Source organism: Ochotona princeps, unplaced genomic scaffold (assembly GCF_030435755.1).
Source record: "Ochotona princeps isolate mOchPri1 unplaced genomic scaffold, mOchPri1.hap1 HAP1_SCAFFOLD_2958, whole genome shotgun sequence".
In the NCBI taxonomy this organism is placed as follows: domain Eukaryota; kingdom Metazoa; phylum Chordata; class Mammalia; order Lagomorpha; family Ochotonidae; genus Ochotona; species Ochotona princeps.
The window spans coordinates 22,782-38,830 of NW_026696964.1; the positions used below are offsets into that span (position 1 = coordinate 22,782).

Below are 16,049 nucleotides of genomic sequence, written 5' to 3' on the forward strand. Positions count from 1 at the left end.
CCTGACCACGGGCAGGGGCCCCGGGCCTCCGCCCCCAATAAATGCAATTCCAGTCTTTGTCTGGCTGTGGTTTCTCTGTCTCAGCTTGGGAGGCTCTTGGGGTGACGGGGAGAGGGGGGTCCAGGCCCGGCTCGGCCAGCCGGGTGGGAGGGGGACTCAGAGCTGCCAGGATGGAGGAGAGGACGAGCTCGAGAAGCCGGCCTGAGACGGACGTCCATGTCCGAGGGCAAACCCGGGGCAGTGGCCCCGAGGACGGCCAGCTGGCGAAGGGCTGCTCCTCGCACCACTGCCACACCATGTGCCCCTCTTCCCTCTCAGCCGACTCATGGGCTAAGGTGGAGGAGTGGTCTCTGGGGAAGGGTCGGCTTTGCAGCTCTAAGCTCGGCCTGCTTCCGATGCTGGGGTCCCCTGGCCTGGACTTCACTTCTCCCGGGCTCACCCAGGGTGCCATTTCTGGGGCCTTCCTGGGCCCCCTGGAGTCGGGCTCTGCTCACCCCATCCTGCCGCCTGTGTGGGTGATCGGGCACTCCTTCCAGATGCCAGGACCCCCTGTGGGAGTGGCAAGGGTGGGCACCAGTCAGCCCCTGCAGACTTGGTGTCCACTGGCCCAGCTGTAGTCACTGGGTGGATGTGAACGTGCAGTGCGAGGGCCCAGGCCCTGTGTCCACCCAGTACTTCTCCCATCTTCACGTCTGGGCTTTTGCTTCCCACTCCTGAGGGCTCAGCCCTGGGCCGTGCAGCAGCTCCCACCAGGAGTGCCCTGGCCATCCCTGACCCGTCTGTAGACTCCACAGGGCCTGCCGTCTGCACCCCCTTCGTGGGGGCTCCAGCGTGTCCTGCCACAGGCTGCCCCCTCAGCTGGTCAGGTGGGGCTCTGTCAGGCAGTCCTGGCCGTAGGCCCCCTCAGCCAGCTGCCCAGGCTGGGGGCACAGGAGCCTGGACCCCGACCCCTGGCCGCCTCCAGTTTGGCATGTCCATTCAGGACCTTTCCTCTCTCTGTTGTAACTCTGCTTTGCAACTAAATATTAAAATAGTAACAATAATAGAAAGGGCGTGGGCAGGCAAGAGAACTCTTGCATCTGCTGCTTGCTTCCCTCTGCAGATGGCCACAACGGCCAGAGCTGGGCCAGGCAGAGGCTGGGAGCTTGGGGCTGCCCGTCGGCCACGTGGGTGCCCGAGCACTGGGGCTCCCACCAGCTGCCCTCCAGGTGCCCTCGCCGGGAGATGGGGCTGAAGAGAGCTGCCAGCACTTGGACAGCAGTGGGGAGGTTGGCCTAGGGCAGCTGCTCCCTTGACAGGGTCCAGGAGAAGGGACAGCGGTGCTGTGGCCCCGAGGACCCCAACCAGAACCCTGGCTGAGTGGTGGGGCGGCCCTGGCTGCGGAAAACACCCTCCCCCAACCTGGCCAACTGCTGTCGGGGTCTCCAAGCCAGCAAGGGCAGGGCTTGGAGGTGGCAGGGAACCCAAGGACTGCACAGGGGTCGCCACCACAGGGCCTCCACCCAGGAGCCCCCAGCAGCACGCAGCTGCGGGCACATCACCCCTGCAGGAAGCATGGACCGTGGTCCTCGGTGTCCCGCAGCTCCCAGCAGGTGGCGGCAGAGACACACCCTGGCCCCGGGTGGGCGCTTCCCCCCGGGTCAGGTTCACCTGGAGCCCAGCTGGCTCTGTTCCAGGGCCACCACAGAGGACGCTGATGCTTCATGGGACAAGGAATACGAGCAGATGAGCCGCGGGCTCCACCAGAGACAAACCGCAACGAGGGGGAGGGCGTCTCGGAGAGAAGCCAGCGTGAATCCCCTCAGACATGCTGGGTGGCGCAGCAGACTTCTCTACTCGTTTTCCAAAGCGTGCATTTATTTATTTATTATTATTTTTCAAAGATTTATTCATTTTATTACAGCCAGATATACACAGAGGAGGAGAGACAGAGAGGAAGATCTTCCGTCCGATGATTCACTCCCCAAGTGAGCCGCAACGGGCCGATGCTGCGCCGATCCGAAGCCGGGAACCAGGAACTTCCTCCAGGTCTCCCACGCGGGTGCAGGGTCCCAATGCATTGGGCCGTCCTCGACTGCTTTCCCAGGCCACAAGCAGGGAGCTGGATGGGAAGTGGAGCTGCCAGGATTAGAACCGGCGCCCATATGGGATCCCGGCGCGTTCAAGGCAAGGACTTTAGCCGCCAGGCCACGCCGCCGGGCCCCGCGTGCATTTATTTATTAGAAGTGCAGAGAGCGCGAGCTTCTGTCTGCTGCTTTACTCCCCTGATTGCCGGTAAACAGCCAGAGCTGAGCGGCCTGAAGCAAGGAGCCTCGGGCTCCATCGGGCCTCCCACACAGATGCAAGGCCAGTCACCTGCCCCGTTAGCCAGGAGTCGGAAGTGGAGCAGCCGGGGTTCCAGCAGGAGATGCTGGCCCCACAAGCCACGGCAAGCCTGCTGCCCCCTGGCTGGTCCCTCTGTGAGCTTCGTCCAGGGGCCTCGTAGGGTCCATGGCTACAGCCTCACTACCCCTTGTGGGGAGCCATGAAGCCATGACCTCCACCCGGACATCAGGTCCTCCCCATGCAGAGAACAGGGTGACTTGCCTACTGGGCACGGGGTCCCCTGGGGCCCAGCATGGAGCAAGCTTGCCCGAGATCCCACAGCAAATCCCTAAGGTTTCAGGAAGGCATAGATTGCTGTGAACTTGAACTTGGGACCTACCTCATTAACCGTACATAGTTCTGATTCGTCACTGCCCTCTCCAGCCTGCGGGTCCCTGAGGGCCGGCTCTGTGTGGCCAGGCGCGCCCTCAGGACCTCAGACCCTGGGCGGCCTCACCATAGCCTGGAAGGATCACGGTCAAGAGCAGCAGGCAGAGGCCGGGCTGAGAATCTGGTGGGGTTCCAAGGGGCTGCGTGTGGTGGGAGCCCCCGGGGGTTCGCCAGCTCTCCCCAGTGCCCGGACATGTCCAGGCTGTGCCATCTAGTGTTCTGTCGTCCATGTGGCACCCTGTGGCATGCCCTCCTCCCCGCATCACACGTGACAACTCGCTCTCCCGTCTGTCGGGGCGGCTGCGGCCGGCCCTGGGCTCAGAACTCGCTCTCCCGTCTGTCGGGGCGGCTGCGGCCGGCCTCGGGCGAGGACAGCGTCCTGGCGGAGAAGAGGCTGTCCCTGCGGGTGTCCAGGTCCTCCACGGGCAGCCGGCGGCCGCAGTCCAGATAGCGACGCAGGCGCAGCTGGAACTCGCGGGAGGCGAAGTAGTAGACGAAGGGGTCGAGGCAGTTGTTGAGGCAGCTGAGGCAGAGCGTGAGCTTGTAGACGTGGTAGTAGCTGCGGCCCAGGAACAGGCGGCCCACCATGTGCGCCAGCAGCACGAAATTGTTGGGCGCGAAGCAGGTGACGAATGCCAGCAGCACCACGGCGGCCAGCCCCACGGCACGGCGGCGCCGGGCCTGGCCGTGTGGGTCGCTGGTCCGCAGGAGCCTCAGGATGGTGGCTGTGTAGCAGGCCACAGTGACCACGAAGGGCACCAGGAAGAGCAGGACGAAGAGCGAGAAGAGGAAGGCGGCCCACATGGCCGGGCTGGGCAGCGTGCCCCACGGCAGAACGTCGAAACAGGTGACGATGCCCAGCGCCTCCACGGTGTAGGTGAGGTCGGCGCGGGCCAGCGGGGCCAGGGCGGCCAGCAGCAGCAGCCAGCAGGCCGCGCAGGCAGCCAGGGCGTAGCGGCGGCGGCGCCAGCGGGCCGAGGCCAGCGGGTACAGCACGCCCAGGAAGCGGTCGACGCTGATGCAGGTCATGGTGAGGATGCTGGAGTACATGTTGGCGTAGAAGGCCACGGTGACGGCTGTGCAGAGCGTGCCGCCGAAGGCCCAGTGCTGGCCGCTGCAATGGTAGTGGATCTGGAAGGGCAGCACGGCGGCCAGCATGAGGTCTGTGACGCTCAGGTTGATCATGAAGATGACCGAGGGCGACGTGGGCCCGATGTGACGCACCAGCACCCACAGAGAGAAGAGGTTCCCGGGGATGCTGACCAGTGCCACCAGGGAGTAGACCACGGGCAGGACCACGGCAATGGCCGGGTTCTGCAGCATGAGCAGCGTGGCGTTGTCGGGGCCCGACGTGTTCACGTCCACTGCCAGCTCCGCCACGGCCCAGCCCGCATCCGCTGCCACGGCCATCATGGCGCCGGCTGCTCCGGTATCCTCAGTGGAACCGGGGTGTCTGAAAAGCAAGGGGCAGATGCCATCAAGTCCCGGAGGACAGTGAGCCCATGGCGCCTCTCCTCCCTCTACCAGCGCCCCACGTGGACCGTCCCCCACGGAGTCCCCTCAGGAATGGGACTAGCCAGAGAGGCCAGATGTTGGGGTCCTGGCCACGCAGCAGAAGCTCCCCCCAAAGCCCCATTCTTTTGCTGGGCTTTGCTGACCGCTCTCCACTAGGTCAGTCCATGAATGCCTGTTACAGTTAGGGCTGGGCCGGGCCGGAAGCTGCACCCAGGTCTCCACGGCGGGGCGTGGGGTGGGGTGGCATCTGCCACCTCGCAGGAGCAGGGTCAGAAGAGAGGCCGGGACGAGGGCCCAGGCAGAGGGTGTGGCATGAAGCCAGCACCTGTCACGCCACCCCTAAGTCAGTGGTGTGTTCTGGCAAAGTGAATACTGCTAATCTGTAAAAAATGAAGGGAAAAAGTGCCAAGTGGTAAGGGAGGTGACAGAGTGGGCCAGCTGCTGTCTCTCCCCTTTCCCCCCAACATGTGTCCCCGCATGCCCCCCAAAGCTGCAGCTGCCTCCTGCCACCTCCAGACCACCTGCTTTGCAGCGTGCCCCCGGGTCTGGCCAGAGAGGGTGAGCCGGTGTCCCCGCTGGGACAGGGAGAGGCCGTTAGGTCTTGGTTCTCATCCAGCGCAGCGTTCAGACCCCTTGGGGGTGAGGGGGAGGTGCTGGTTTCGTTTCTGCCTCACGGAGCTGGGGCCGTGGCTGTCACTCTGCAGGTGGCTCTGGACTGGGGCCATTTGCATGCCATCCTCCGTGCAGTGCAGCCACGGGGGCTGCATGAGCTGACGACGCGGCGGCCCGCCCACACGTCACTGCCACCTGCAGTGTGGAAGTCGCCCACAACGGGTGCCGCCTGTGGCTGCTCCCCCGGCAGGGGTGAGCTCTGGGGAGTGGACGGGCCCCTGCTGTGTGTGTGGGCAGCTCCGGTGCCTTCAGGCGAGGCCCTCATGAGGCCACACTGGAGAACCCAGGCAGGTGTGAGAGTCCTGGACCGGGAGATGGGGTGTCCCCGAGCTGTGGGGACTGCAGTGCCCCCATCAGCCTTTCCTGTTTTTGATCAGCTCCACTGAGTGTCTGACACACCCTAAGACATGAGCCACGGTCGGCACAGCCTCCAGGACTTCTCGGTGTTCAATGGCCATGACCCCAACCATGTCTTACATGACAATCAGCTTGTTTTTGAAAGTGGTTGTAAAAGTGTTTCCTCTGTTTGAAAGGAAGAGCAGCAGGGCACAGCACGGAATGGGAGACAGAGAGGAGGGGTGAGGAGGGAGAGGGGCAGGAGGGGTGAGGAGGGAGAGAGGGGCAGGAGGGGTGGGGAGGGAGAGGGGCAGGAGGGGTGGGGAGGGAGAGGGGCAGGAGGGGTGGGGAGGGAGAGGGGGCAGGAGGGGTGGGGAGGGGGAGGGGGCAGGAGGGGTGGGGAGGGGGCAGGAGACAGAGAGGAGGGGTGAGAGGGGCAGGAGACAGAGAGGAGGGGTGAGGAGGGAGAGGGGCAGGAGGGGTTAGGAGGGAGAGGGGCAGGAGGGGTGAGGAGGGAGAGAGGCAGGAGGGGTGAGGAGGGAGAGGGGCAGGAGGGGTGAGGAGGGAGAGAGGCAGGAGGGGTGAGGAGGGAGAGGGGCAGGAGGGGTGGGGAGGGAGAGAGGGGCAGGAGGGGTGGGGAGGGAGAGAGGGGCAGGAGGGGTGGGGAGGGAGGGGAGAGGGAGTGCGGAGACAGCCTTATCTCCTAGTAGCGACAGGCCTATCCACGCAGCGGTCAGGCTGTGATTATCACGAGAAACTCCCATTGTCCTGGACCCCTGAGCTCGGGCTGAGCTCCAAGTGTCCCATGCTCGAGGCACAGCAAATGCTGTGGTTCGTGGACACTGACCCTGCCTCCCAACGACCGTCCGGTGGGCACGTGTCTGCTCGCCGCGGACATGTCCGGCAGTTAGGAGGTACTGACGCTTATTGCATGGCTCAAGGCAGTCCAACCTGGCTCCAGAACATTCCAACCTGGTTCCAGAACATTCCAACCTGGCTCCAGAACATTCTCCCAGTGGACAGACCCTCTCCTTCCTCCTCACTGGTCTCTGCCCATCACTGGCCAACTTTTGATCTCTGGGCGTGTCTGGCTAAGGACAGTCCTCTGGAAGCGGCCTGTAGTTGGGGTGTGCACTGGGCTGCAGCATGGCCAGCATTCTGTTGGCCTGCCAATTGCCCCGGAGCCTGGGCTGTGTCCATTTCCTTTTGGCAGGTACAATCTAGCACACAGCACCTAGCACTGTCCACACAGCACCACCCACACAGCACCTAGCTCCGTCCACACAGCACCACCCACACAGGACCTAGCACCATCCACACAGCACCTAGCACCATCCACACAGCACCTAACACCATCCACACAGCACCACCCACACAGCAGCTAGCACCATCCACACAGCACCATCCACACAGCACCTAGCACCATCCACACAGCACCTAGCACCATCCACACAGCACCATCCACACAGCACCATCCACACAGCACCGTCCACACAGCACTGTCCACACAGAACACTGCTATGCTAGGGCATGCCAGTAGGTGGCACAATGACAGCTCCTGACCCTGAGTGCACCTGCAGGTGCGACATCCAGTTCTGCCATAGGTCACGGGTCAGGGTCAATCCAAGGAGGCCTGTGTCCATCAGCCATTCATCCTCATAAACGATATTTCCACTGTCTGCTTGTCAACCTTCCATCATCAGTTACTCAGTCCATCAGTCGCTGCCTGCCCACCTGTCCGTCTCACCCATCGGACACCGATGTCCTGTCTGTCCTCTGCTGTCCTTCATCTACTGAATGTCGTCTCTCCACTGCCAACCGTCCCCCTCCTTATCCGATCCATCACTGTTGTACGCTGGTCTCCGTACAGTGGCTTCAAGTGCGGCTGACTCTACCCTCTGAGGGTATTTGCCTGGACACATTTGGGGTGTCATTCTTGGATGTTGAGGGGCTCCTGGAATCTGGTGGGTGGAGCTCAACATCCCACAGGGCCCAGAGCAGCCCTCAATGTTGGCCTTGGGAAGCTGACCATGATCTGACTGTAGAACCAGATCCTGGCAAGGACAGCCTGCGACTGCACCTGAGGGGTGCCGGGGGGCCACGGGGGGAGCAAGCACTCCTGGGGGACAGCGGGCACCCCGGGGGGAACTGAGCACCCCTGGGGAATAGCGAGCACCCCGGGGGGGGACTGAGCACTCCTGGGGCTAGCGGGCACCCCTGGGGAATAGTGAGCACCCTGGGGGAACTGAGCATGCCTGAGGATAGCGAGCACCCCGGGGGACAGCAAGCACCCCGGGGGGATAATGGACACCCCTGGGGATAGCGGGCACCCTTGGGTCAAGGCAAGGGCAGAGATCAAAGCTTCAGAGAGGCACCAGCCATCCTGCTGAGCCAATACCAGTCGCCCCATGCACACCACCCCCAGCTTTCTCCAAGCCCCAGCAGCTGTTTTCTCAGCCCCGCCCCCTGCCCGGCTGCCCAGGCCTGAGGTTCCCCGTTGCCATGCCTGGCCGACTGCCAAGCCCAGATAAGCGGGGCGGCGGGCTGGGTGCGGTGGTCAGGCCGGTTGGGACCTGGCAGGAAACGCGCTGTCTTTGCTCCCTGGCCCGGGGCCCAGCGCAGCCTCCACCAGCCTCCACCATTTGCATGTCGCTGCCGTCTGCAATGCGAGGGGACGGCCACCTGGGTCCCACAAGCCTGCAGCGGGCTCTCTGCCTTTGACTTCGGTCCCCGAAGGTGACCACATGGCGACAGGCACGTGAGCAGGGCTGTGAGCTTGAGCACAGCAGGAGGCGGGGGACTGGTGCTTCTGCTGGCGTTGCGTTTCTCCAGCAAACACCTGCAGGAGGTGACTGCTTTAGGCAAGAACGCCTGTGAAACGCGAGCTGGGGTGCAACCCCCAGCGGTTCTAGAACATTCTGTCAGGGAGAGCTTGGCACGTGTGACTGACCCATAGCCCTCTGGCAGTTCATCGTGAACACAAGAGCCTCTTCAGGTTGGGCTCACCTTCCGACTTCTTGCCCCACTGCCCAGGGAAAACCAGACCAAGGAGCCTTCCAGAAGGACCCAGAACATCTCAGCTCAAACCCAGTGATCTATTTTGTAACGGGAGCTTAATGAACACAGGCAGTGCTGGTGCCAAGTGGGGCGGCCCCGGAAAGGGAGAGACAGCCCATTCTGGGCACGGGGAGGGTGGGTAGCCACGGCACAAGGATGAGGAGCCGGTTCTAACGGCTCTCAGGGACCAGCATGGCCACACAGGCTCCAGGGCCAGCTCACAGAGGCGGCCTGTGGCTCAAGCAGGCGTGAGAAGCAGCTGGTTGCCAGAGGGACATGTGGGGACGAACCTGCGCTCGCTCACCCCGGGAAGCTGGTAGCAGCCAGGAAAGAGCGAATGGCGGGGCCAGCACCTCGCCCAGGGAGGAACAGAGGATGCCTTCCTGGCTCAGCCCCGGCCCTGTGGCCACTTGGGAGTGAGCCAGCACATGGCGGATCTTCCTCTGTCTCTCTGTAAAATCTGCTTTTCCAATAAAAGTAAATAAATAAATCTTTAAAAAGCAAACAAGACAAAGCGAGAGGTAGCCAAGTGAGCCCACAGCTTCTGGTCGCACCCTCCGCGTCCCTTGGGCTGGTTCCTCACAAGTTCCCCTCAGTAGCAGTTTTTAAACTTTCGCTTCTGTCTCCACATCAGGGCTATGTCGGCCCATAGCCGAGCTGTAATGTGCAAGCACCCAAGACCGCGGAGCGCTACTGACACATAGTCACTGGCCCAACAGAGCACACCTGCCCATCACACCTGCAACGGCCCGAGGACGCAGAGACGCGTGGGACGTCGGACTGGACGCAGGCAGGAAGCCGCTGGCCTTCCAGGAGCACAGAGAAGCCAGACAAAGCTGGCGTCGGGCCAGGCTGGGACGCTGCCCAGGGTCACCCACGTCCTGGTGCCCCGCAGAGAGAGCCAGTCAGGAAGTCATGCATGGCAGGGCTCTGAGCTCTGAAGGCAGACTGCTGTGGCTGGGGAGCCGGGGGAACGGGGTGGGAGAATTTTCTAGAACAAGAGGACCGCGTTGGTGACCTGGTGCTAAGGGCTTCTGGCTGTGGCACCAGCGCAACCGCAGCGCAGACAAACCCTCGCCGGCTGCGCGTTTGCTTTTGCTTCCTGTGTCACCACTGACCTCACCTTTGACCTCCTGGCCACCTACTCACCCCAGGTTCCGTCTCCCCGCCCCCTTGCCCTTGTGACGCCCGGCCAGGCTCCCCTGATGCCGGCTCGGCAGGAAGAACAAATCATATAGAGTGAGTGACGAGTGGGTGAGTGGCCACCTCAGCAGGTCAGGGTCTGTGTCGAGGGAAGGGGTGAACTAATGTAGGGGCGTGGAGCCTGCAGCCCTCAGCGGGGAGCAGGGCTGGGACACAGGGAGAGGGCGTGGCCAGGGGCTGCCCACTGCCTAAGCTGCTGCCTGGAACCCCTGTCTCCACACGTCTCCCCAAGTGATCTTCAACCAAGTCCCTGGTGACCACAGCAGCCAGGTGATGGTTCCTGGTGACTGCAGTGGCCAGATGGTGGTCTCTGGAGACCACAGCAGCCAGCTGGTGGTCCCTGGTGACCACAGTGGCCAGATGATGGTCCCTGGTGACCACAGCAGCCAGGTGATGGGTCTCTGGTGACTGCAGTGGCCAGCTGGTGGTCCCTGGTGACCACAGTGGCCAGATGATGGTCCCTGGTGACCACGATGGCCAGGCAATCATCCCTGGTGACCACAGCATCCATGGCAGCCAGGTGACAATCACTGGCCACGGTCTCCCCGTCAACTCTCCTTCAGCTGCTGGGGAGAGACCAGTACCCCTGTAAGCAGGACTTGAGAACACACCGTGCGTGTCTGACCAGCTGGGACCCATGCAGTGGGTCTCCGGCACCCAGGGTGGCTGGCCCTCTGGGGCAAGCTCTGGATGGACACAGGAGATGAGGCCCCGCTCTCCCAGCAGTCCTGAGACCCCCCTCTCCTCTCCCAGCTGGCCACTGCAGGAGGTTTGAAGCCAAGTGATGGGGCAGAGCCCCCCTCTTCCTCCTGCAAGGCTGCAGGTGGGGCAAGTCCTGTAGTGGGCTCTGTGTGGAGGGGACGGGCTCCGGAACAGGAGCCATGACACATTTCTCAGACTTTTGCTTTTTAAGCTGATTTTGGCCTCATTCTGGGCTTTTGCTTTGAAGGGATCTAGTGGCCAGTGGATGAAGCCTCAGGAAGGATCAGCCCGGCCCACACCCCGCAGAGGGTCGGATGCCTGCACTCGAGTGTCCCTGGCTGGTGCCTGGGAGCAGTGATGGCCGTTTACCAAGGAGCCGGGAATGGGGCGTGGGCGAGCTTGGCCTCCTGCAGCGGGGGCACTGGCGGCCCTGAGTTCCAGTCACCCTGCTTCTGACTCAGCTCCCTGATGATGACACCCTGGGGTGTGCCCTGGGCCTCCCACCCCCTCCCGGGGGGACTCCGTGGAGCTCCTGGCTCCTTGCTGCAGCCTGGCTCAGGTCTGGCGGTTGTGGCCATTCAGGGGAGTGAACCAGGGGACGGCTTACCTGCCGGCCAGTCTGCCTCTCAGAATCCAAGAATGCGTCGGAAGGGGGAGGGCTTCCCCAGGCACGCATTGCCCGGCAGGCGGCTACTACAATACCAGCTGATTTTCTTTTCTTTTTAAAACACTTATTTGAAAGGCTGTGTTACACACACACACACACACATACACACACACACACATCTTGGACCCACTAGTTCACTCCCCCAAGTGGCCACAACAGCTAGGGCTGGGCCAGGCTGAAGTCAGGAGACAGGAGCTTCGTCCAGGTCCCCCACAAGAGTTTCAGGGGCTGTTCCTCAAGCTGCCAGCCAGTGTGCCACGGGGTGCACATTAGGGAGCTGGGGGGGGTCAGCGTGATGGCTCAATTGGCTTATCCTCTGTCTGCAGCTGCAGCTGCAGCATCCCATATTGGCACAGGTTCATGTCCCGGCTGCTCCACTTCCCGTTCAGCTCCCTGCTTGTGGCCCAAAGCCTTGGGACCCTGCGCCCATGTGGGAGACCTGGAAGAATCTCCTGGCTCCTGGCTTCAGATCAGCTCAGCTTTGGTTGTTGCAACCACTTGAGGAGTGAACCATTGGATGAAAATTTTGTCTCTCCTTCTCTCTGTCAATCTGCCTTTCCAATGAAAAGAAATAAATCTTTGTGGGGGAAAAAGCGCAAGGCACTGCAGTCAGGAACAGGGGGAGAGCCCGGTGCAGGAGCCCAGCAGCACACAGATGGCTGAGGCACAGCTCCCACCCGGGCCAAGGCAGCTGGAGCACGAGCCACTGGACACCACGAGGCCTGCCAGGCAGCGGCCAGTGGGATGGTGGCACCCATGGTGTGGGCTTGTAGCGCCCAGGACGGCCAGAGCGGTCCGTCGCTGGGACTGACGGCTCGATGCCAAGAGCACCGTTGGCCTCGGCCGTCCCCGAGGCCGCCAGGGCAAAGGGAAGAAGAGTGGAGCCCTGTGTGTGTGGTCAGCTGTGGGAGCCTTGGGGCGTCTTTAACCTCTCCCTTCCAGCGGTGCCAGGCGTTTCCAGCTGGTAGCTGCCGAGGGCACTTCCTCAGCCTGCGCCGCGTCTGCGTGCAGCGCGGTCCTTCCTGTCTCATTTCTGCTTTCCTGACTTGGGCCACTGCAGATCTCACGTTTCTCGTCACCCTCTCCAGCCCTTGACACGCTCACTTCCTGGCCCAGCAAGGCTCAGCATGTGCACACAGTTCCCTCTGCTCACTGCAAAGCTGACGGAGCCTCACGCGGAGCTGCACACGGACAGAACTCGAATAAAGCCTGCAAACTGCCACACTCCACGGCCAGAGGTCCCTGTGTGTCTCCATCCCTCTACCTGCAACAGTTCCTTAATCGGTCAACCTTTGTCACTCCTCCTCCGTGCACAGCTCATCATGCTGCACTAATGAGGGCTTCCAGATAACAGAACCAGTGAGATGGACGGACGGATGGGCGGATGGACAGATGGGCGGATGGGCGGACAATGGACGGGTGGAGGGACAGATGGGTGATGGACCCATGACGGATGAATGGATGACATGACAGAGCAGTTCTGTCCTGGGCTGTGGTGCTGCCCCCATGGCTGAGTGCCAAGACCAGGCGGGAGGGACACTGAGGTCTGAGCCGTTGGGACACCCTGGACAGTGAGCTGAGTGGGTCCAGGGAGGGCCATGTTCAGTGTGGATGTGGATGGGTCCTGAGTGGGTCCAGGGAGGGGCTGTGCTCAGTGTGGGTGTGGATGGGTCCTGAGTGGGTCCAGGGAGGGGCTGTGCTCAGTGTGGCTGGGTCCTGAGTGGGCTTCCTTGAGTTGGCTCCATGTTTGGGGTTGCGGAGGACAATTCCTGCCACCCTTGACAGCCACACATGATCCCAAAGTGGGGTCTTTAAGGCCAGTGCTGTGAGCATCCCTGGTACTCCTGCTGCACCCGGCCAGTCCCTCGCCACCCGTCTCGTTGACCATTGAATGTCCCCTGCCCCTGAAGCTGTCTCTGCTTCCCCTGACCCGCTCTCAACCACTGTCCCTGGTGACCCACTTGGATGCACAAGCGTGCAGACAGGACCACAAAGCCGCCAGCGCGGCCTGCCACGGGGAGTGGAGGGGCTGCTCACCCAGCCCCGCCCACCGGAGGAGGGTGCTGGGATGCCAGGTGCCCGATTTGCATACCTGTTTAGAAATGGCAGCAGGTGCCGGAGAGGGGGTGAAGCCGCCAACGGCTGGCGGTCCCTGAGGGGTTCCAGAAGTGGGCGTAGCACACTTTCTGTGGGCCCAGCAAGGATGCCCGGCACATCCTGCAGGGGGTGTGGCCCCAAAGGAGGAAGTAAGCAGTAGCTTGTCTAAGGTCACTCCCTGGCCGGCCACTTCCCTCTCGTAAAAGCTCAAGTTTACATAACAAAGTGCTTCCTCGTGATGTTTCCACGTGGGTCACGCTCCACTCCGAGCCTTGCCCGGCAGAGTCTGACCTCACGTGGCTGTGAGGGGCCTGTGGCTGCTTCTACCACTGAGCCTCAGTCTGCTCCTCCGTAAAGTGGACATGAAGATAGGAGATTTCTCGGTAGATGTTGCAAACATGCTACGGCGCCCCCAGGCATCCCCCTGCGGGCCTGAGGTTCCCCACACTCTGGAACCTGAGACGGGCACCCAGACCTGTCATTTTCTGGAGCTGCAGAAGGGGACATCATGGGGTAGCTCAAAGTGGGGGTTCGCGGAGAAGGTCTGCAGTACTGCTTCCCCTGGTTAGCAGGGTGGTCCCGGCTTTGGGGTCTCCTACAGAGACCCCTTCCAGCCCACTCCCAGCACACGAGAGCAGGATCCTGTCTTCCACAGGGTCTTTGTGGAGAGGACAAAGGGGTCTGGTTGGCTTGGGGTCCCTCTGGCTTAAGAGGGTCTGGATTTAACAGCACGCCAGAGAGTAGGACAAGTGTAAGAAGACGTGTTTCCGTGGCTGAATGCTTCTCATGCTCCTGCAGGGGGTACGCAGGCCAGCGTCCTCTCTTGCTCTAGCTGTCACCCATCCACCCGTCCATCTGTCCACTCATCCACCCGTCCATCTGTCCACCCGTCCACCCGTCCACCTGTCCACCCGTCCACCCATCCACCCATCCATCTGTCCACCCTTCCACCCGTCCATCCATCCACAGCCCACCCATCTGTCCACCCGTCCACCGCCCACCCGTCCACCCTTCCACCTGTCCATCCATCCACAGCCCACCCATCTGTCCACCCATCCACCGCCCAACCGTGCACCTGTCCACCCACTTGCTAAGTCACTGATCCAGTCATTCATTATCCATCCACATGTTCATTTCTAAACACCTTTATTTGCAAGGCAGATTTTTATGAAGAAGAAAAGATCTTCAGCGCTGGTTCACTCCCTAGGTGGCTGCAACGGCTGGAGCTGAGCTGAGCTAAAGCCAGGAGCCAGGAGCTCCTTCCAGGACCCATGCGGGTGCAGGGTCCCTAGGCTTTGGGCCACAAGCAGGGAGCTGGACAGGAAGGGGAGCAGCTGGGACATGGCCCGACGCCCATGTGGGATGCTGGTACTTGCAGGTACAGGATCAGCATGCTGCGCCACAGCCCTGGACCTGCGATCTATCTCTCCCCTTCTCTTTATCTCTCCATCCATCCACTACCCACTCGTTCCTCACCATCCACTCGTCCCCCGATGCTTCCTGTCCGTTCCCTCGTCCACCTCTGCACAGGTGTCCACGCACTGCTCCGCTCACCTCACGTGCTCATTGTCTGCCCAGAGACCCACCAACAGCCTGAGCCCTAGAGGTTTCTTTAGCCTCCTATCTACCAGACAGCAGTCAGGGTCCTTCCCGCAGGAGCCCTTGACTCTTCCCCCCAGCTCATGGCACCTGTCACAGCCCTGCAGGCGTCCAGGCAGCAGCAACTGTCCCACCTAGTCGTGTCTGAACGCACGCAGTCCCAACCGCATACACCATATTCACGCTCTCTTATTTGCCAGAGAGCGGGCTCCTGTCTGCTGCCTCATTCCCCAAACCTGCCCGGGGGCTGGGCCTGCGCCCAGCAGGAGCTGGAGGCGGCAACTCCACTGGGTGCTGCTCGTGAGCTTGGCACTGGGACCAGGGTCAGGACCCAGAGCTGGGCAAAGGGGTGGCCATACAGGGCCTGGAGACCTACAGAATCTTAACTGCCAAGCCAGGCGCTGGAGCGAGGCAACACCTCCCTGACTCAGACAGATCCGGTCCCTGCGTCCGGCCCTTGGCCTGGCAGCCCTGCTTCCCAGAGAGGTGACCACGGCTGGACAAGCCATTCTCTCCATGCCTTGGGGTTTGTCCGCGGCGACTGACACAGCCGGCGGGAGGAGGCCGACCGGTGCAGCTTGTGGATCAGAGCAGCTGGGTCTCCTGCAGGCCGCACACCCAGGCCAGGGGCCCCTTCTGGGGGCGCCCTGCCCGGCACCAAGAGCCAAGAGGCCAGGGCGGCCTGGCCCACCTGTGCTGCTGGAGGTGCAGCTCCCGGCCCTGCACGCTGGCCAGGTTGCCTGTCACCTGTGTCCTGGGGGCAGTCAGCATGTCCCTGTCCCTTCTGTCCCTCCTTTCCCACAGACCAGCCCCAGGGGGCCACTCACCTGTAGCCCAGGATGCAGGGAGCCTCCGAATGCCCGCTTGGCCCCCTGCCACGGCTCTGCTTCCAGCGGCTGCTGGGCCTGCCCAGTGCCTGGCCGCAGGGGCATGGCCCCAGCGCAGCGGCCGGCAGGCGGGAAGGCCAATCTGCAAATGAAGGTGTTTCGGGAACACCTCCGGGGGTCAGAGATGGGGCGGGGCCGAGGCAGGAGGAAACGCACTGTGCAATTTCCTTTTTAAGCTAAAAAAAAAAAAAAACACAAGTAAGAAAAATGGCAAGAATGCGTGTTTCCTGTACAGCTTACACAAGGCAACATCTTATGCCTGGCGGCCAGCATGGAAGAGGCAGACTGACAGGGGTATGGAGAATGCTCAGCACTGATCTATCAGATACAAGACAAGGGCTCAACTACAGCAACTGTATGTTGGGCAACACGCCGGCCTGCACTGAGCTGTGGGTGACGTGCTGTTCTGTGTGGAGCGTGGCCTGTTCCTCTCCGGCTGTTAGGGGCTTGCCTGTAACTGAGCCTGTTGTCCTGGGCAGGGGTCAGTCCTGGGTGATGGTTCCCATGGTTACAGGAAGTGGGTGGACACCACGGTGACCTCAGCCAGAGATCTGGCACTC

The 16,049-nt window shown here is 62.1% G+C and overlaps 1 protein-coding gene across 1 annotated transcript; it reads right to left on the reverse strand.

Annotated features, from left to right (window-relative positions):
• Positions 1-2,991: 2,991 nt before the first annotated feature.
• P2RY8 (P2Y receptor family member 8) lies at positions 2,992-15,691 on the reverse strand. The gene is made up of 2 exons (XM_004580877.2): positions 15,430-15,691; positions 2,992-4,207 (listed from the first exon to the last, which is right to left on the reverse strand). The coding sequence occupies exon 2, from the start codon at positions 4,165-4,167 to the stop codon at positions 3,073-3,075; it is 1,095 nt and encodes a 364-aa protein (XP_004580934.2). The 5' UTR covers positions 4,168-4,207; positions 15,430-15,691; the 3' UTR covers positions 2,992-3,072.
• Positions 15,692-16,049: the final 358 nt, after the last annotated feature.